This window comes from Balaenoptera ricei, chromosome 7 (assembly GCF_028023285.1).
Source record: "Balaenoptera ricei isolate mBalRic1 chromosome 7, mBalRic1.hap2, whole genome shotgun sequence".
NCBI lineage: Eukaryota > Metazoa > Chordata > Mammalia > Artiodactyla > Balaenopteridae > Balaenoptera > Balaenoptera ricei.
This window is the reverse complement of record NC_082645.1, coordinates 98,849,692-98,872,388: the sequence shown is the minus strand read 5'-3', so window position 1 is coordinate 98,872,388 and position 22,697 is coordinate 98,849,692. Positions and strand designations below refer to the sequence as shown.

Below are 22,697 nucleotides of genomic sequence, written 5' to 3'. Positions count from 1 at the left end.
TTTTAAAAAGAATGTCGTTATCATTATAATCACATATCTTCTGATTAAAGGCAGATGATAAAAAGACTCCCTCTGTCAGTCACAATGGAGAATGGAGTAACAGGGACCAGGTTTACTCTCCTGTGTGAAAAATCCAAAAAAAATGGTCACGATACAGGAAACAGTAGTTTGCAAGACACCGTCCATGAGGCAACAAAGGTCAATAATCACTGAGATACAGGAAACTAATGGTGTGAGCCACAGAAGATTGCTGTGACATGCTGCCTTGATAGTTACTAGTCCACAGCACAGGAGAGGGAACTGGACAGCGCATGGCTGACTCCGAGGCTGAGGGGATAAAGCTGAGAGTCCAGGGAAACAAGGCAGCTCAAGTTTGCAGAGCGGAGTACACGAGGAGAGAACCCTGGAGATCTGCAGAGCAGTTTCCTCCGGTCTTTAGCTGAGTACTGATTGGCATGTGCATTTGAGGAAACTACCCAGAGGCCTGGAAAAGAACCACTTGAAATGATTAGAGGGAACAGGGAAAGGCACTCACGTAAGGCTGGGAATTGTGCCTGTCCCAGTAGCCAGACTGAAAAAGTTCAAGATTCGGGGGGGCTGTGTGGACTTGAGCACAAAGAAGTGTCTTGCTTCAGAAATGGGGAAATAATTAACTCTAGATTAAGAATGGCTCCAGTCCCACCTAACACATCTTAAGAGCAGACCTGAAAGAACCAATTTCTAAGTAATTTAACAGAAAAAAAGCTCAAGAATATTTATAGGAATACAAAAATACCTAGCACCTAACAAGATTAGTTTAATGAATTTATGAGGTTCATGGTAATATTGGCCAGAGGTTTGTCAATTTTGTTTTTCCTTTCAAAAAACCAGCTTTATTGATCTTTTCTATTGTCTTTTTCGATCTTTATTTTCTCTCTGATCTTTATTATTTCCTTCCTTCTGCTGACTTTGGGTTTTGTTTGTTCTTCTTTTTCTAATTCTTTTAGGTGGTAGGTTAGGCTGTTTCTTTGAGACTTTTCTTGTTTCTTGAGGAAGGCCTGTATCACTATGAACTTCCCCCTTAGAAATGCTTTTGTTGCATCCCATAGATTTTGTAAGGTTGTGTTTTTTTGTTTTTTTGTTTTTAAGATTTTTTTGATGTCTTTTTAAAGTCTTTATTGAATCATTTTTACAGTCTTTCTTGAATTTGTTACAATATTGCTTCAGTTTTATGCTTTGGGTTTTTGGCTGCGAGGCATGTGGGATCTTAGCTTCCTGACCAGGGATCAAACCCGCACCCCCTGCATTGGAAGGCAAAGTCTTTCACTGTTGTTTGTCTCAAGGTATTTTCCAATTTCCTTTTTGATTTTGATCATTGACTCATTGGTTTTTTAGGAGAATACTGTTTAGTCTCCATGTGTTCGTTGCCCCCCCTCCCCCCGTGGTTGAGTTCTATTTTCATACTGTTGTGGTCAGAAAACATGTTTGAAATAATTTCTACCTTCTTAAATTTGTTGAGGCTTGTTTTGTGACCTATATGTGGTCTATCCTAGAGAATGTTGAAAAGAAGGTATATTCTGTTTTTTGTTTGTTTGGTTGGTTTTTTTGGTGGGGGGGCACATAGTGTCCTGTAGATATCAATTAAGTCCAACTAGTCTATTGTGTCATTTAGGATCTCTGTTGCCTTATTAAGTTTCTGTCTGGAAGATCCATCCATTGCTGTCAGTAGGGTATTAAAGTCTCCTACTATTATTTTATTACTGTCAATTTCTACCTTTATGTCTGTTGGTTAGTTTTATATGTTTAGGTGCTCCTACATTGGGTGCATATATGTTAATGAGTGTAATATCCTCTTCTTGCATTGATCCCTTTATCATTATATAATGTCCTTTGCTGAGTAGAGTATCCTAGGTTGCAGGTTTTTCCCTTTCAGGACTTTCAATATATTACGCCACTCCCTTCAGTTCTGTAGAGAAATCAGCTGATATCTTTATGAGGGTTCCCTTGTAACTGACTCCGTTTTTGTCTTGCTGCCTTTAGAATCTTCTCTTTATCTTTAACTTTTGTCATTTTAATTGTGATATGTCTTGGTGTGGGTCTATTTGGGTTCATCTTGTTTGGGATGCTCTGTGTACCCTGTACCTGAATATCTGTTTCCTTCTTAAGGTTTGGGAAGTTTTCAACAATAATTTTTCAAATACAGTTTTGATCCCCTTCTTTCTCTCTTCTCCTTCTGCAGCCCCTGTTATGCATAGGATGGCATATTTATATTATTCCATTGCTTTTTTTTTTGTCTTTTTGTCTGCTGTTGTGATTGAGTGATTTCCATTATTCTATCTTCCAGATCACTTACTCATTCTTGTGTGTTATTTAGTCTGCTACTCATTGCTTCTAGATCGGTTTTTATCTTCACAACTGAGTTGTCTAATTTTGATTGGTTCCTCCTCTTGTTCTTTTCACTGGGAGTAGTTCCTCTGCTTTTTCATTTTATTTAACTTTCTCTGTCACTATAAATTTAGGAGAAACAGTTATCTACTGTGGTCTTGAAGGGGTGTTTTTATGTGGGAGCACCCCTGTGTAGACTGTGTAAGTCCAATATTTTTGGTGTAAGGGCTGTTTTTGGTATAGATGCCAGCCATATCCTTCCTCAGTGTGTGATGGCCATTAGTCCCTTGCTGGTGGGTGTGATTGGTGTTGTGGTGTCCAGAGCCTGCCCTGGATGTTGGGTGGGGCCTCCTCTTTGTTCCATGGCTGAAAGCCCTGTCAGAAGCTGAGGTCTGCTCTCCAGTTGTTGGAGTGGAAGCCCTGAGTGTTGGGTTCAATAAGGCTCTGTTGTCCTTAAGTGCATGCTCTGTCCCAAAGGAGGTGAGTGCTGAAGCAAGTGAGGCCCGTGTGGTCACAGTAAACCTATGCACCTCCCGTGCATCCATGGTTTTGCCCAGAAGCAGCCCAAAGTTGTGTCCTTTTCTCCATTGTGTTCATCCCGGACCCAGTGCTAGGCTGGTGCTGGGGGATGGTGCCCATACCCCAGGCCCTCTAGGCTATCTCTGTGCAGCTAGACTGAGTCCTCTCTTAGGGCCCATCCTCCTGTGATTCACTGTCTAGTTGTTGCACACACTAGCAGTCCCCAGTTGGTGTGCATTTCAGGCTGGGAAGTGCAGCAAGGTGGCAGCCATCAATGCAGGGGTATCTCTGTCCTGACTGCTAGCAAGCCAGCACATAGCACTCCTCTTGAGCAGAGTCCAGGCCCCTCAAGTCCCTCCACTTGTCCCAGCAGACCTCCCAGCAGGCAAGGGGGCTTCCCAGGGTGAGGGCCTGCCCGTATCAACCTTCTCTTCTTCACAGATACCTTCCAAGTGTGCTGGTCTTGTCTTGATACCTTTTTTTTTTTTTCCTTTCTACCTGGTTATATGGGAATCTTTCCTGAAGATTTGGTTGTATAAGAGATCTTCTGCCAGCTTCCAGTTGGTTTTCGGTGAGAATTATTCCACATCTAGATATATTTTTGATGTGTTTGTTGGGGGAGGTGAGTTCCATGTCTGCCATCTTGATCCTCTGAGGCTATTTCTAATTCACATACCCGGTAAGCAGTAGCTGGCATCAGAAACTCAATCTGATTGAATTCAAATCCATTAGATAAACAAGAAGAAAGTCAGGAATAAATTCATATGTAAATCAGATGGAAGGTCTTTATTCAAAGCTTTTAAATTGAATTTTGATGCACATTATTATTTAATTTTGGCATAGTGACCTTGGAACTAGCATAATTTGAGGGTAAAAATACGAGATATTGGGGGAGGGGGAGGGGAACGTGGCTCATTAGTGAACATGGCCAGACAATGAAAAGCCTGAATAGAGCTTAGAGTTTTATATATTTTCTTGCCACTTTCCCTGTTAAACTGGAAAATAAATTTAAGATTTAACTAACACATGCCAATAGAATTCTCATCCAATGTTTAAGCAATTATAATATCACACATATATGTATAATTAATATGGTCACTTGAGTAATTCACACACATACTACACACATACAGAGCATATATTTTCTTGAAATGCTTATAACTTGAGAGTTCTTTGCCTCTGCCCATGAACTTATTTTCTCTAAACAACCATTTTTAAGTAAAGCACATATGCCCATATTAATTAACATTTGAATGAAGCCTGCACTGATAATCTTACTTCCTAAAAAACCCACACTAATGGGTTTTCTAATTTGTGAATTAAAGGACATTCAAATGCTTTTAAAAACCAGTTTGTCAACTGCTAAACTTTTACTACTTTTTGATCCATTTAATCAAGCTGCTCTAAGCCATCCTTTTCCCAGAATAGTACATTTCTATCCCTCCACTAGTCTACTTTCATTTGTTATGATGAGCTGAAGAAAGAAATTTGTACATAATTTTAAAAGATGATGAAATTTCTTTTAAGGACTCTGATAAAATTTAGTCATTGATTAAATATTTACCAGATAAGTGTTCCGTGTTAGAATGACCCAGTTCCAGGTAATGGAGTGTGGTGAGGGAGAGAGGACAGGAGAGATGCAAAACAGAAATGGATAAGACATGATCCTAAGCCCTTAATGAGATATGGAGTCATCTGTTGAAAATAATTTGTAAACCTCCTAAATGAAATAAAATATATTTTCCTATAACTTTACATTTTAGAGAGATTTATACATGAGAACAAAATAGATATAAATGAATCTTTGATTCAACAGACCTGAGAATAACACCATGCTTTCTTTCCCAGCGCTCTTCATCCCAGGTTGTACTAATATTCTGTTAACCTGTAACTCAGCACACTGCCACTCTGTTCTTTCCATTTGCCAAATCAAGAAATAGCACATTCCGTTTGGAGTTTGAAATGAATAGCACGTGATACTACTGGAGCAGTTTTGCATTAATTTACATAAGGAACTGGAGATCAGAGGACCCCCTGAAGAGTAAAAACTAGTCACAGTTGATGTTACGCTTGAAATATACCAGGGATGGCAATTTAAATGATGTAGACACTTAACTTTATTAATCTGTTGTCCTTCATCAAGGGAGAACGCCAGTCCTTCTATATTCCCAGAGTAATGAAGGGGGCAAGGCAGGAAATGAAAATCAGAGAAATATGAGTCTTCTGCTACAGTTACTAGAGGTCAGAGAGGGGTTTGGAACCTGGATGTCCACATTAACAGCTGACTTTTGCGCAGACTGCGAAATATCCGGTCAAACCAGTCTCTCTCCTTGTTAGAACAAGATTTGATTTTTTTATTCACCTAAATCATTTCCACAAATATTTACAGAGCACTTACTAAGAGTTCTAACATCTTTATTGGAGTATAATTGCTTTACAATGGTGTGTTAGTTTCTGCTTTATAACAAACTGAATCAGCTATACATATACATATATCCCCATATCTCCTCCCTCTTGCATCTCCCTCCCACCCTCCGTATCCCACCCCTCTAGGTGGTCACAAAGCACCGAGCTGATCTCCTTGTGCTATGTGGCTGCTTCCCACTAGCCATCTATTTTACATTTGGTAGTGTATATATGTCCATGCCACTCTCTCACTTCGCCCCAGCTTACCCTTCCCCCTCCCCATGTCCTCAAGTCCATTCTCTAGTAGGTCTGCATCTTTATAGCAGTTACTTCTTGAAGTATGGATTCATAGGGTCACATTCACCCCCAAACACAAAATTAAGTGGAGAAAATCACATTAAAGGGGATAATTAAATTTTCTTGTCATTATGCTTATGAGTAAATTGGTGTGACAATTCTTTTTGCTCTAATTATGTGATTCAGGGATAATGTATGATACATTAGGCATTATTCATATATGTAAAACGAGCTCTTGAAAAACTCATGCTATTTACCATGCATGTAGTTTTTCAAACTTTTTAAATCTCAAGCAAGTTTAGACTGACTACAATTAATCATGACTAGAGAAAAATGTATAATTTTATATTGATATTTTGATATTATTTAAAACATTTTTGTACTGTGAAAATCACTTAAATAAGACTTCATTGTACTGGAAGACCAGTTGCCTAAATGGCCAAATACTCTGAGCAGTGACACTGTTTCTTATAAAAGTAGTAAATATATTTTGAACAATTTTTGGCAGCTGTATGCTCAAAACAAACATGGACAATCTGAAACGTGTCATAAATTTTAAAATAATACTTTAAGATCAATAGGATAAAATAAATTTAATCATATCACAGCAAACATTGTCCAAAGAATGTCCTCTAAAATACCACTTGAGTTCTGACCTGTGTTGGCTTTCTAATATTTCCTAATCAATGAATATTTATTGGTTACTTTCTGTACCAAGAATTATGCCAAGGGCGATGGGGTAAAAAATATTAAGGTATTATTCAGCCAAAAGAATCTATTGTGCTTCTCATAGCCAGGGCATTTTTGTATAAATAAACATTTATGAGGTTACTCTAAAACGGCCTCAACCATTCCACATTTAACCAATAAGAACGACCTAAGTTAACGATTATCTATTAGATGTAAGATATTCCACCTGCTTCATCTAATCCTTGTCCACTCCATGCGCCCTGTTCTTCTAACATTGCCACACCTCCACCATCTCAGGAACTTGGCCTTTGCTGTTGCCTTTGCTTGAGTTTTCCTTAAAATCATTGCATGGTTTTCTTAAATGTCATTCTCTCAGAGAGTCCTTCTCTGACCATTTCATTATAAGCTTCAATTCTTACCTCATGACTCTTTACCCTAATTGATTCTGGATAGATAACACTTATTATTCATGAGACTATTCATGTGTTTACTTGTTTAATGTCTCTGGTTCTTACCACAATATAAGGTCCATAAGGATAGAACTTGGTATTGTTCATTGCTGAACCTTTAATATTTAGAGCAGTGTCCAGGACATAGTAGGTGCTCAGTAAAGAGCTACGTTGAAATTCCATTATTAAACTTTTTATATATGCCAAAATATTTTAAGTCCTCTAAAGAATATCTATATATGTATATATATAGATATATAGATATACACATACACACAAATTATCAACACAGCCATAAATAAATAAATAAATAAAATTTTAAAAAAAAACAATTTAAAAAAAAAATTATCACTTTCATAGTCAAAGAAGAAGTCAAGAAATATGGCATGATCATGTTGTTTCTAATTTTCTTGGAACCATCAAGAAAACTACAAATGCAGAAATCACCTCTATCCAACTAGGGAAGTTATTGAAGGTTAAACTTTGGCGACAGGGTAATATCTTAAATGTATTGTTTCTTCTTTGTCATATGCAGTGTTAAATTTCTGAGAACAAAACAAAGTAGAACTAAAGAACCTCTATCAATTTATTACACTTAAAAATATTCTCTAATTAATCTCTGAATATCTGCTTACACAAACTTTTTATCCTTCACTTTTGTTTGTGTCACATTTTTCTATCAAAAATTATTTTTCCTTCACAAAATGTTAGGGCAAGAAGGTTACTTTCTAAAAGATTTAGTTTAAGAATATATACTATGGCATTAGTTTAAAAGATATGAAGTTAATTTTTAATATGTAGGAATTATTGAAATCAAATATTATATAAAATGAAAATGTCATGTTCCACATGCTTTAATTTTCTGTTCTGCTGTTGTCTCCAGTTTCCCCAGATAGAACCTGCTTCAGTGTTTTTCACCATATATCTAAAAGTTTTGACTTATGCATCATCTAGGTGCAGTAATGAATAAGAACTGACATCAAATATCAATATTATTGGCCCAGCTAAATGGTAGTTGACATCAAGTTGTATTGCTAAAGAAGTAAACAAAATTAAATTCTTTTGGTGTGTAAGTACTGCCTGACATCATTTGCCCTTCAGAAGATCAATGGCTGCATGACCTAAATGTTATTTGTATTTCTTTATATAAAATGGCCAAAGATGGATACTAAGCACTTTCTGTTTGAGATTGGTTAAAAATAAACAAAATTCAGAATATCAGAAATTGAGCTTCCTTTGCTAAAATGGAGTGAGGATAACTTTTTAGGTAGGCAATTGCAGTATTTACTTTTTCATGATTTTTTAAAAAGATAATTAATGCATTTATATCCACATACTAGTAACTTGGGAAAAGCAATTAATCTATTCCAGATCACATTTAAAACTCTTAATTGCCTAATTATTAAATGGTATACTATGATATGAAATGGACAAAATACTCCTATGGAGGTTTATGCCCATTTTTTTTTTAATGGAATTTAGCTCAAGTTTAATACAATTCCATAATTTCTTATTTAGAATAGTTTTAGAATTTCATTTTCTTATTTTTGTTAAAGTATGAAATATATACTGCAGCTTTATAACATTTATATTATATTAAATAAAATTAAATTATAGGATAGAAGAAAGTCATATATTTGTGTGTGGTTGTTCTTTTATTTATGTCTACTTATTTGAACACAAATGGCTAGAAAGAAATATTAGCTCCAAGAATAATAGTAGTAGTAGTAATAATAATAATGATAGTAACAGTAGGAGTGGTAGGAGTAGAAGTGATAGTAATAGCATTTTCGATTTGCCAGGTACTATGTTAAACACATTATATGTATTATCTAATATTCACTGTTCTTTATATCATTCATTTTTACAAAAGAACTAAATGATTTACTCAAGATTATACATCTTCTCAGCCATAAAAAGGAATGAAATTGTGCAAATTGCAGAGACGCGTATGGACCTAGAGATGGTCATACAGAGTGAAGTAAGTCAGAAAGAGAAAAACAAATATGGTATAATATTGCTTATATGTGGAATCTAGAAAAATGATACAGATGAACTTATTTGCAAAGCAGAAACAGAGACCCAGACGTAGAGAATGGACGTATGGATACCAGGGGTGGTGGGGGGGGAGTCGGATGATTCACCACTATGTATAAAATAGATAACTAATGTGAAACTACTGTATAGCACAGGGAACTTTACTCAGTGCTCTGTGGTGACCTAAATGGGAAGGAAATCCAAAAAAGAGGGGCTATATATAGACATATAGATGATCCACTTTGCTGTACACCAGAAACTAACACAACACTGTAAAGCAACTATACACATACATACACACGGTATATATGGGGCGATACACATGTGGGAGCTGGCAGGGCAGGGAGGAGGAGACACTGGTCTGCAGCAGCAGCTTCTACTACCAGCCCTTGGGGCACTCAGTCCTGTGCTCAAGCAATCACTGTCAATGACAAAGTGACTACTGAAGTTATAATTGTATTAAATTAATGCTAATAATTTGGATACTTTATTTTACTTCTGGCTGCTCGGGTAACGTTAGCCCTTAACCCAGCATATATGGTTTTTTCCCTTTTTTTTTTTTTTCTTTCTGGGTACAGCTGTAAAATATTTGGATATAGGAAATGTGTTATTCTTGCAGCCTTGATATTCATGGTGGATTGTAAAATATACATTTTTGTGAGATATCAAAGATTAAGATTATTTCGATAACATTATTTACAGATTTAAAAGATGTGGTTATCACAAGTCTGTTGAGGGGGAAAACTACTGCATAAAATAACTAACTTGGAATAAATATTTTGCATCAGTTTGGAAAAAAAATTAATGAGAAAAAAAAAAGATTATACATCTTGTGAATGGCAAAGCCAGGATCTAAAATGTACTAGGAGACAAGTATAACTGCAATTGGGTAATTTTCCAGTGCTCCAAAGTTATGGAACACTATGATTTATAGAAGCTTTCTAAGGAGCAACTAATCTATTGTGAGAATTATCAATAAATGAGTTTGTGTCTTGCAGTTCAATATCCACAGGACTTTGAAAGCCAGTAAAGTTGAAATAAATAAGATGCAATGATACAATGCTGTAATGAAATCCTTGTGCTTTCATTTGTCTAAAACTCTGCATTTATTCATCACATTTTTTAATATTAAGTATGCAAAATAAGCTATACTAGATGCTGGAGCTATTGAGCCAAACAAGATTTAAAATGTCCTTTTTCTCATTCCTTTTTACTGCTTTCCAGTGTAGAGAGATTTTTTTTAAAAAGTGAACAGACAGAAAGCCCCAAGACAATTGTGAACCATGACTGATCCTTCTGCTTCTGCATTGGGATTAACAGGGTCACAATGACTAATGAAAAGATGGGGAAAGGAACGAGTTAGGAGAAAGGGAAAGCAATAGTTTCATTTTTAGCATATTAAAATGAGATACAGATATTTAGGCTGAGATGCAAAATAGCTAACAGTGAGTCTGAAGTACAGAGTGGGATTTACCTAGAAATCATCACATGCAGATGAAATTAAAGGCCACAGGTTTGAGTGAGATGATGCAAGAAGAGAACCTGCTAGAGAATAAGATTTAAGATTGAGTCTTGATACAGTTTAGTATTTGGGAGTCAGGCAGTAGAGAAGGATCCAGAACAATAGTTTAAAAAGCAGTGAGATTTTACTTCTCAGGATTCAAGAAGAAGGTTTTAAAAGTAACTATGAAAAGTAAAGTTTAATAATAATGGAGAAATGGTCATTAGATGAAACAATATGGAAATCAGAGAGTTTCAGGGGAGTTGTTGACTTGGAGCTCATATTTGAATGGTTGAGGAGAAAATGATATGGGAGACTTCTGGGCAACATGGAGGAATAAGATATAATGCAGAAATAATACCACCACTCAAAAGTCAAAGAAATTATGGATATATAGATATAGATATAGATATACATACCTCTGAACTCAAATAATACATAATGAAACAAGGAAAGGGAAATTTAAAGTTCATTTAAAGAAAAAAACCAGTTTGTTTGTATAGTTTCCTCCAGTGTTTTTTAGTCTGTCCCAGTATAGGCCAAAGAATGTAGATTTGCCAGTTAAGCACTGCAGAAAAAATGAGGTCAAATTGAACCAAAGTCCTTTGTGGTGGAATTGCCAGAATGACAACTGAGGAACCCAGGCTGGGATAAAATGGTAAGTGAAGGCAGAAAGGTGATAAGATGCTGAGTAAGATTTTAGCTGATTAGAGCTCTCAATGAAGTGGAAATATTGTACTGGCTTTACTTAGAGCTGGAAGACACGTATCTTTAGAAAAGCAATGCTTGAAATTGAGATTTTGGAAGTGATGCATTTACAGTTAATGACAAAGTGCTCGCAGTTTGACTTTGGGAGTATGCGACTGAGGATAAAGAAGTGTTGGAGGAAAAGTGGTCAACAAGAAGGTGATCAGAGTGCTGCATGGGCCATATGTGTAGGGAAAGACGGTGATTCAGGAACTCTAGCCTTCAAAGAATGAGGGAGAGTGACCGGGAGCTTCCAGTAGTGAAGCACAGCAGTGAATCTACCTTAGGACTTCAGTGGGGTTATGGCACATTTTGATTTTAAAATATCTCATTTGATCCATGATCCATGACTTAATTCTGAAAGTCCAATCTACCCACAATGACTTTTGAACTAAAGCTGACCTAGCCCACACTTCCTGGGGCAACTCTTAATCAGACAACTTGAATCCATAACCTCCTATACCTGTGGATAGGAAGCTCAGGGTAAGTCCACTCTGCATTTCCTAGGGCTAGGAAATGCAGAGTGGACTTAATCTTTTTTCTATACTATCATATTTTATGAGTATTTGGCTTTTTGATTTTTCATTTTGATATAGTCATTTTGATTCTATGGTCATTTTGACATGCAGAATGTGATTGTTATACTTATTTCTGTTATTGATAGGTGTCCAGGCCAGCATGTTTTCCCTTATTACATAGATTCTCATCTTCAGAGAGCTGTGTTTGTCCCTTAATCTTATCCCATTACCCTTCCTCTCTCTCACACACCCTTCTGCTCCATCCTCTAATGACCCATATACGTGATCAAACAATTCCTCTGTAATGCCACTCTCTGTTCCAAACACTTCCTTCACCTCCTTGGCCTGAATTACTTCTCATAGTTACACTCTTCTTCAAGTTCTCTAAAACAGGAAATTATTTCTCTTGCCCTCCACATGACTCAAGGCCAACAGAGGGGGTATCTACTTTTCTACAAATTACTATTAAACCCCTTTCCCTCTTATTTGTTTAAAACTCCCAACCGCTGTAAAGATAAAACTGATAGACTTCACTCTCTTTCACCATATTCACGGCAGTTACAGTTTCCATGGAATTATACAGGTGGGAAACAAGTTAGAATTTGACTAGTCTTCTATTAAGGCTATATATTATATCATTCACTTCAAAATCAAAATATCCATATTTTATATAATTAGTTGCAATAAAGATATACACCTCTACATTAAAATAATCAATATAACAGTATTTGAATAAAACAACAGGTCAATTAAAAGAAGTGAGAATAGTACTCGAGGTAGGTCTGAAGTTTCCTTTCATGAGCTGGTTAGACCTCTAGAACTACTAGTAGTTTCTTTGATTCTACACAGCCTTTCAATTTCGTTTAATAACTAATGAATTGACACTAAATTCCCAGCTTGAATGTGTGAAATGGAGGTAAATATTCCCAAGGAAAGACGCACTGGTATTCTAAAAGTTGATTTATAGTGTTCACCTGGCCTCACCAGGCCGGCACAGCATAGGCATCCTGACTATGTGTCTCTCAGAACAGCTGGGAATGTCCACAGAGAGATAAGGACAACCACCCCACCATAACATCACTCTAGAAGAGGACCAGAAAGAGTTTCTAGAAGGCTTGATGGAATCCCTACCCTAGTCAGACTATGGGTCAATTTCCTGGAAAACTGAAGGCCGGGGAGACTCCCTCTGATAGGAATACCCTGCTCATTTTCTTGCTATGTATTTTTACATAGTTTAAAAAAATCTTTTACTTACATTGAATTGTATGTGTCTATTAATATTATTCCAGCAATTACTGTCAACTTTTAAAAAATATTTTGGTTTTGCTTTACAAAATTGACCTAATAAAAAGCTTTCATAGGTCCTTAAAGTGTTTCATTAACAGATTACTTTAAAAAGAGGTTTTAAATAAATGTGTATCTCCAACAGAAAAATCGGTCAGAGATGAAGACATCAGAGCCCTAATATTATAACATAGAAATAAAATTCAATTTATACAGCTTTACAGAACCATATATATATACTGTATATTGTATATTTGTTTCCATGATTCTTGGTTGCTAGCTGGATAACACTGAGTTTTACATTTTTTATTTCTGCTTACAAATGTAAAATTGTAGACTTTTCCTAAAATTGTGTTTATGTAAACAGCTGAACGCATTTTTAACTGGTAATGTAACTTGAATGCATATCCCTAAGGCATCAGACAATTAGCAGAGCTAATACTAAATAATTCAAATCTCTGCCTGCCATGTATGTACCGCATAATGCATTTATGACCACAACTTTGCCTGAGGTTTGAATGTGTACTGTGTCATGATGCCATGTCCTTGAGACATCCTGGAAGTCTTTCAGTTACTGCTGCCTCCTCCCTCTTGACATTCCCTACCAGGTACGTGAAATACGACAGTTTTCAAAACAGTTGACATGAGTGATGGAAAATTTTACTTAAGAGTGTCATTCATCATAACAAAACATCACTTCCTTAATAGTTTATTAACTATTTCCAGTGAAGATGAGATAAATTAATGGAAAAATTCAATGAGGCTTTGGGATATTGATTTGGAATAGTGTTGTAATAGTCCCTTTGGTATGAACAAAGTGTGTAAGCAAAAACGGGTTAGCCACTTTGATACTGGACACCTGGACCTCATATTCATTATCCTGCTTTTGAAATATACATAATTAACGTATGTGTCCCTTGATTGCTGACTGAGTAAGTCTAATTTGGCTATTTCCATATTTATTAATTTTACTATTTAGGATGTTAAATGGTACGTCTTTTTCAGCTATGATATTGCTTACCAAAATAAATGCCTGACTTACAAAATATTAGTTTACTTCATTTTAGCTTCTATTTAATTTTCCTAGGGTATGTGAAGCTCTAAGCCACTTAATAGATTTTTTAGCATAAATATTCTATCATGTGGGTCCATAGTGCTTAAATGGTTCTATACTCTGCTAGAAATAAAATCTTACTTGGTATTTAGAACTAATCCATAATATATTGGCTCAATAGAGTCAATCAAATGGAAATTCCTTACTAAGACAAATTTGTTAGAATTTAATTTTAGTTGAGCCAATCATGAACATTCCAGGGCTGACGACACCAGCACAATTTCAGTTGAGGTAAACAACATTCCTTTAGTAGAAATGATTTTTAGTGAATATTTTTCTCTCTCTGAAAGAATAACAGCATGATAGTAATAGAGTTTTGACTAAGCTGTCATCATTTTGAAGTTAGACGTAGGTGATCTATCAGATTTCTTTTTTAGCTAATTGGAAAAGAAAGAGGAGTATGGAATTAAGACTTACACTCTCCTGGGAACTTAGAGCCAAATTAAAATGTTAGCTATAATTAAATCATAGAGTTTGAAGGGACTTGAGAGGTCATCTATCTAGTCAAATTGCTTTCATCTGAGAAGGAACAAACTTAAATCATCCTTCCAAGATTACTATCTGAACTCTTTTAGAGACAACCCCAATTGGCACAGAAACTCAAAGCCATGTTTAACAATCTTCATCACTGGTGAAATCATCCTGATATCTACATATCTCAAACTGCAGATAAATATTTATGCTATGTCATCAGTTTACATAAAGAAAGACATATGTGAAACCTGTCCATGAGGAACTGAAGAACTGTCAAATCAAGGTTGCTCTATTCTAACCTGAAGAAAGCCCCTATTTCTTTAACATTTTTTATAGGTTTCCTTTCAAGCATTTTCATTATTTTATGATTTTACTTTAAAATTTACAAGTTGATATCCCACTTACTTTCTTGAAGCCCACATTAGACAAAAAGCTTTTTAAAAATGTGGTTAAGTGGAGTTAAGTACAATAGGAGATTTCCTCCTTGTTTCTACCACTGTATAGTGTGTGTGTTTTAAACTTCTGTAACCCTATACTACATATATATTTTTTTCACTGTTATAATTAATTCTCAAATTTGTTCTCTCACCCTGTTAATGTGCCAGTTTTCTCTGGAACTTCGTTTCATTAAAATGAATTTGTATATGTGAAGCAGTAAAATAAATTATTGGGAGAACTGAACTCACCCTAGGAGTGAAGGTGGCATCATTGATGGAATGCATGTGACCATAGAGGGACTGCTCACATTTACCCTAAGAAAACAAAGCAGAAATACAAATCAAATAAATTCAATTTAATATGTGAAAAGAAAAGGAAAGATAACAGATCTTATTTGTTTCAAAGTAATGTTTAAGTCCATAAATAAAACTAATACATACTCATGGGAGAAAAGGCTAGCTTTTGCTGTCAGCTACCATTCAGAATCAGACAGGGCTGTGCTGGTGCATGTGCCAACAGCGTCAGTATCTACACTGAAATTCCAGGGTCCTCACTTTTATACCACTGAGCTGGTGGTGAACTCTAACTGATTCTATTCTGCAATTAACATAGCTTTCAAGCCATGGTGCCAAGTAGTGAAGCCCTTAGAGAAAGCCCTTGTTTTCACCACATTTTCCCCACTGCTGAGGGTGTGGGGTTCTTTCTCCTTTTCAATCACAAGATCACATTTTAATTCATAAACTTTCACAGTTTGGTATTAATATCATTACAAGTATAAAAAAAATGTTACAAATGTGCCCAGTAGTATTTTTAACAGAAAATAAGCATTTGTTTTGTGAAAACCATACTTTGCCCATTCAGATCATCTTTTCCAAACAATAGCTAAAACTAAAATTCAATTTAACCACAAAATTTCCAAGTTTTAGTTTAAATAATTTTAAGAAAAATGGACCCATAACACATTACAAAAAGAATTTAAATGTGGGACCTTTCATTTCGACAGTGATGTTCAAAAAGCATTCTTACCTATCTTAGGGAAGTAACTCAAATCCCATAGAAGAACCAGGGAACAGAGAAAGTTATATCTGGAATGTTGTTTGTAGATTCTTGTTATGGGTCGAAATTCAGATTTCATTCAACAGTGTATTATTCATTTAACAAATATCTTTGAGCAATTAATATATGTTCAGCACAATTCTAGGTGCTTAGAATATGTCAGTGAATAAAACAAAGAACCTTGTCTTCACTGACCTTACATTCCAGGGGGAGAGGGAAAGTACAAAGGTACAAAGTGTGTTAGAAGATAAGAAATATTTTAAAAAGGTACAAAGTGTGTTAGAAGATAGTAAATATTGTGGAAAGAAGAAAAGTCAGGTAGGGTAAGGGGTGTCATGAGTCCTGGGATTGAAGGGCTAAGGGTAAATCCAATTATCAAGTAGAGTGATGGAGTTTGACCACGCTCAGAAAGCAGGGTTTGAACCAAGACTGAGGCAGTAAGGGAGTTAGGCAAGCAGACATCTGGAGGAAAAGCATTCCAGGAAGAAGAAAAGCTAGAACAAATCTCAATGTGGGAGTTTGCCTGGTGTGTTTCTGGAATAGCAAGGAGGCCAGTGTGGCTGGAGAGATGTCAGTCAGAAGGAGAGCAGGTTTACTCAAAAGGTTTCACCTACTTTCATTCACTACCTTGTGTTTACTTAGTCCTAAACCATTTAAGGCTGGAGGAGAGATTACAGAAAAGACTGCAGAATGAGATATTAAAGATACAGGGTCATCATCATGCCCCCTCATTGTTGCAGAACATTCATGGAATAGCTTGGAACTAAGCGGAAAGGCTTTGTAACTAAACTTATTCAATCCTCATTACTGCCATTGCATTCAGCACATTATATTTCAAATATCTATTTACAGAATTAATGCATGCTGTTAATCCCTTTGTATAGAATGCAAAATTTCCCCACATGAATTTAAAATTCATAAAAATATGTTGAAATACTTTGGCACCCTCTCAGGATTCCCCTACCTAGGCTCTTCTGGTTCAGTATCTTGATACTGTTAATAACATTAAACCAATTATGCTGAGGACTTCCAATCATCCAAATTCCTAAAGTAGAGATAAATTACTTACAAAGCCAAAAAGGCAAAGTATAAGATGTTATGGTTATCTTTCATACATTATCTTAGGAGCGTTTATGGTTAATTCTTTTGAGAACTAATATAAATCGTTATATAATATTATAGTTGTATAGTGAGTGTTAATATTTTAAAATATTTGTTAGTAAATTTGTCTTAAAATACTTTCTGCATTAATAAAAGTTTTATGTTTGGTCCTCTTCTAAACTGAGAACCTCTCAACTATTTGATTAATTGGTAAGGAAAATGGAGTTTTCTGATTCAAATCCTGAATGCCAAGTTTTAATTCAAAGTAGAATCTCTAAGGCACTCTTGAAAAGCCCTGGAAATATGGGGTTATAATGGAAATGCTGATGGACCACATTTGTGCTGCTATAACAAAACCTGACTCGAAGATAAATGTTTCATGAATTAAGAAAAGTTAAAAAAGCTTTTCTATCCAGCTTTGTTTCCAAGATAAAAGTGAATCTACTCTTTTTTTGTGGTACAGGGAATATGTGGGTTACTAATATTCTAGTCTTCAAACAGCCTTAATCAAAAGCAATACCCACACCAGGGCATTAAATTTCAGAATATCTTCTTTGATGAATTCTTGTCAGAATTGTTCTCTTTCAAAGAAGTGGAAAAAATGAAAAAAAGGGAAGAGTCTTACCAAAAAAAAAAAAAAAAAAAAAAATCATGTGACCTAACGTGTCACTGCTCCAGTATTTGATTCTCCTAGAGAAGCTGTATGCAATAATGGTTTCCATTATTGGTTCTGGGGATAAAAACATCTGGAACTTAATTCTTGGCTCTGCTACCAAATAGCTATGTGAACTTAAACAGGTTGCTTCACTTCACTGTGCTTCAGTTGCCTCAAGTAATTCTCAAAACAAATCTATAGGTTAAACGCTATTACCCATGTCCAATGAGATAATGATATTTAACCTATAGGTCTGTTTTGAGAATTAAATGAGATAATGCATGTGAAATGTTGGAACAGTGCCTATCACAGAGTAAGAGCTTACAAATATTAGCTCTTAGTACATGCTAGATAGGCCACTGAAATAGTGATGATGTCCAAATCAACATCTCTACCCTTAGCTACATATCTGTCTCCTTAAAGACCCCACAAAGGAGTCTTATCAGCATCAGTGCTGTTTTTTCTATTTGTCTCTCAGATTCATTCCCCATGTGGCACTTCCCTGCTCTGTGCCCTGATCTCTACTAACTACATCACTGTGGGCTCTCAGGTTCTCTGTCTTCTGGTTGGATTCAGTAAGAGAAAACCACCAGCAGGATATGGAAGAGTGGAACTATATAGAAGATGGATAAATGACCACTTCAGCTCCCTTCCTGTTCAGCTGTGATTTTCTTATTGGCTCTGCCCTCTACCTAATTCCACTGCCTATGTTGTGCAGATCCTCTCCAATGGCTACAGCTCACACTGTTCAGTAATGTTCTCCTTCCCCAGCCCCTTCAGACCTAGTGGCAGTAATAGCTTTCTATTGTTGCTAGCGTTTGGGTGCTGTGCTTGGTCCCTTAACCCTGTTCACATTTCTGTAACCATTCAGCTTGAGTATACTCCATGTATCATCTGTTTCCTGCTTGTGACCTGCATGATACAGCATGTTAGACATGATATGCAAAAGCAGACTTTTTGATTTACTACTTCCCAACTGCCTCTCTTGACCCTTGCCAAATCTTTCCCTTTAAGTAAATGGCATCACCAGTTGCTCAAACAAAAAACCTAGGCAGTCAAAAACCTGAGAATTGATTACCAACAAGGACCTACTGTATAGCACAGGGAACGCTGCTCAATATTTTGTGATAACCTGAATGGGAAAATAACTTGAAAAAGAATAGATACATGTATAGTATAACTGAATCACTTTGCTGTACACCTGAAACTAACACAACATTGTTAATCAACTATGCTCCAATATAAAATAAAAATTAAAAAAAAACACCTGAGAATTAGAAGAACTCTCTTTCCCTATCTCCACCCCACCCCTTATCCAGTATATCAGTTCCTTTCTCAACATACGCCCTTACTCCGCCCACCTCTGCTCTCCTCCTCTGTCACCACTCTGGTGCAGGACATCATCACATGGAGAAAGAGAACAGCAGGAGCACCCTTAGTCATCTCCTCGCTCCCACCCTCACCCTACTCGCCATCCATTTCTCTCTCAGCCACTGAAGTGATCAATACAACCTGAATCAGATCATGCCATGCTGCCGCCTACAGCCATCCAAACAATTACCATTGCACTTAGAATAAATTTTAAACTCTTTACTTAGTTCCAAAGGCTCTGTATTATTTGGCTTCTGTCTGCCTAGCTGACCTCATCCTTTACCATTCTCCCGTCTCACACATTATGCTCCATGATTCTTTTCATGTTTTGATATGGTCAAGGCTTTCTGAGCAGAGTACTGCACTTGGATGTCAAAAGATGCTTGAATAGCAACCCTGAAGATGGAGACTTCTGGAGAGATTTAGGGGTATCTCCCCCTGAGGCACTTGTTTACATTACAGTGGTGGGAAGTCTAAAGTCCTTCCCCTCCTCCTCCTATAGTGGATTTGCTTACATTTCAGAACAAAGGTTTCTCTTTCTCTTTCTACTGCAGTGGTGGAAGGGCACTGGGGTTCATAATGTGGTGGTTCCTTTCCATGGTACGTAACCCCACTGTACCCACAGGGTACACCTGGTTCTCACTGCTTCTCCCCATGGGCAACTGGGGGATGGAAAATCAACATGAGCTGCTCTGTGAACAAATAAATGGTGTGAGCTCTGATCCAGAAACCTCCTGTTTCCTGTCAGGATAAATAAATAACTATAGACACCAAAGCATAACACTGTCACACTGGCCTTTCTGTTCTAACAGGCCTAGCATGTTCCTGCCTTTGTACATCCTATTTTCTCTACCTTGGATGTTTCCAGGAAGCTGTACACATGCCCTTGTCCTTCTTCCCATTCTGCTTTCAACTCCAATAGAAACTTTCCAGTGATGTCTGATATCAAATATTCTCCCCCCGCCCTTATATCTTCTCATTACAGTAGCAGATATTTCTGTGAAACTGCTTTCCTTTTCCCCTTGGGCACTCAGCCAGACTCGAGGTCAGGTGCGGCCGTGTGACTGAGTTCTGCCCAGTGAAACGTGGGCAATTGTGAAATAAGTCCAACATGGGCCTGGCCTGCAAAATATCCCACACAATCCTTTAAGCTCTTTATTGTTGTCTGTTTGCAGGCTGAAGGCAGAGGAGCTTCTGGAATATGGCAGAGCACAGATGGAAGGAGTCTGGGTTTCTGAACCACCACAAGGAGAAAAGCCACCGGTCAGGACCTGCTGACTGGACAGTCTATGAATGAGAACTAAGCTTCTACTGTATTAAGCCCGTGAGACCAGCGTTTAACTGTTTCAGCAGATGTTGGTACCCAACAAATAGGTCACCCTGCTTTGTTTCTTTTGTATCACTCATCATTAACTAAAATTACTTAATGAAATTAATAACAATAATAAACAAGTAATAAAATTACTTGTTTCCCTGTTTATTGTTAGTTTTCCACCCACTACAATTAAGTCCCATAAGAAAAAGTTGTTTGTCTTTTCCACCACTCTATCACCCCCAAAGCCCAAGACAGCTCTGATAAGATTTCATAAACGGTTGTTGAATGAAAAAGTAACCAGTTACATGAAGATCACAACTGAAAACTGGAAAAAATCTACACTCACCAGATATGCTTATTTTTTGGTAAATAGCTTGATCTTCTTTCCAACATTCATTTTTTCTCTTGATCAGTCATGACATGAAATGTACACTGTCTTATTCCTTCCATTCCTTTGCCATAAGTTGGTTCTAACCCAGTAGCATATTTAGCCACTGACTATGCCATTGTGTCTTAATGTTTTAAACAACTACATGGAGATAACTGATGACTCCAGGTAAAAAAGGCAGCTTTACATTTACTGAGTGCTTATTACGTACTTAAAGTGTTGTGCTAAGTGCTTTACTTTCATTATCACATTTAATTCTCAGAACAACTCAATGAGATGGGTACTATTGTAATTCCCATTTTGGAGATGAGAAAACAGAAGCACTAATCCATGATGGCAGAAGCAAAGAATGCCAGAGCCAAGACAGTACCTCTGTTTTGTTGCAAAGTAATCTAACATTTTATGTGCAAGAAGTTGAAGTGAGAAGATGGAGGCAACCTTTTAGTGCCATTTGCTAGTTTTTTTCCAGTGTTCTTCCTTTCTGGTAGATGTGTATCTCCTGGCCCCCCCGTGGTTGTGTGGAGCTATGTAATGAGTTCTGGCCCAAGAGTTGTGAGTGGAAATGACATGTAGCGCCCTTCTCATGCTCTCTCCAACCATGCCTTTCTAGCATTTAATTAGAGGTACAACACCCTCCCTGGATATCTTTTTCCTGTGGCAGAAACCAGTACCATTCAAGGTGGCTGCGAGATGATCCTGGATCCCAGGTGAGTGTGATGAGGAGAGCTCTCCCTTCCAACTCACGGAGGACACAGACCACGAGCAAGATATAAATGTTGCTGTGATTCGGAGACTGTGTTGCCGTAACACAACCTAGCATAACCTGACTGATGTAAACGCTATGGAAGAAGATTAATCTTACTTCTTTCATTATTAAAAGCTTTTCTTCTATCAATAGTGCCATGTGAAAAGTTGAAAAAAATACTAAATACTTACAGAAGCCTAATACTCAAAAGTTTAAAAACTCTTAAAAAATTAGGCCTAATATAAAATAATGAAATAATCATAAAATATAAAATCACAAATAATCATAAAATAAGCAACCAAACATACCATCACTAAAATCATTAAAGGACTGAGGTTCACAAACTTCCCTTCTCATTATAATGACTTATTTATTTAACCAATGGAGTCAATATTCTTTTGAAAAAAAAATTAACAAACTTGAAAATATAAAATGAGCCTTCCCAACTCAGAAGATTTTGTTCATTTTTTTTGTTTTTGTTTTTAAACAAGGCTGATATTAACCTTTTTCCTCCTGTGTAACAGACAAAAAACGAGATTCAATAACCAACACAACTACCTTCTAAGACTCACCTAACCTACTTTTGTCTCTATAACCAACACAATCCAAAGTAAACTCTTTACGAAAACTGGATATGAGATCAGCAACTGGGTTTGCTCAATGGATATAGCTCTGACAAGTATAATCTTCCTCACTCATGTATACAACAAATTCAGTTTTGTTTGTTTGTTTCATATACTGAGTGGTGGACTCCTCCTTTGACACCACAGCGAGGTTTAAGGGTGTGTTAGTTTGGGGCTGCCATAACAAAGTACCACAGACTTGGTGGCTTAAACAACAAAAAATTATTTTCTCATTCTTTTGAAGATCAAGGTGTTGGCAGGGCTGGTTTCATTCTGAGGCCTCTTCTTGGCTGTATAAGGCTCTCTTCTCCCTGTGTCTTTACATGGTCTTCCATGTAAAGATAGATAGCCATCTATCTGTATGGATCTGTGTTCTAATCTCCTCTTCTCATAAGGACACTAGTCAAATTGATTAGGGTCCAACCCAATGAACTCATTTACCCTTAATTGCCTCTTTAAAGACCCTATTTCCAAATACAGTCAGATTCCAAGGTACTAGGGGCTAGGTCTTCAACAGGAATTTGAGGAGACATAATTCAGCCCATGACAAAGGGCTGGAGATATCTTTTTTTTTTTTTTTTTTTTTTTTAAAATAAACTTTTAAT

The 22,697-nt window shown here is 36.6% G+C and overlaps 1 protein-coding gene across 1 annotated transcript in view; it reads right to left on the bottom strand.

Moving 5' to 3' along the window:
- Positions 1–22,697, bottom strand: part of SPAG16 (sperm associated antigen 16) — a 910,587-nt gene that overhangs the window by 277,619 nt on the left and 610,271 nt on the right. The window contains exon 14 of the mRNA XM_059927392.1: positions 15,087–15,152. Coding sequence (XP_059783375.1) covers positions 15,087–15,152 — 66 coding nt within the window. The remainder of the gene's footprint in view (positions 1–15,086; positions 15,153–22,697) is intronic.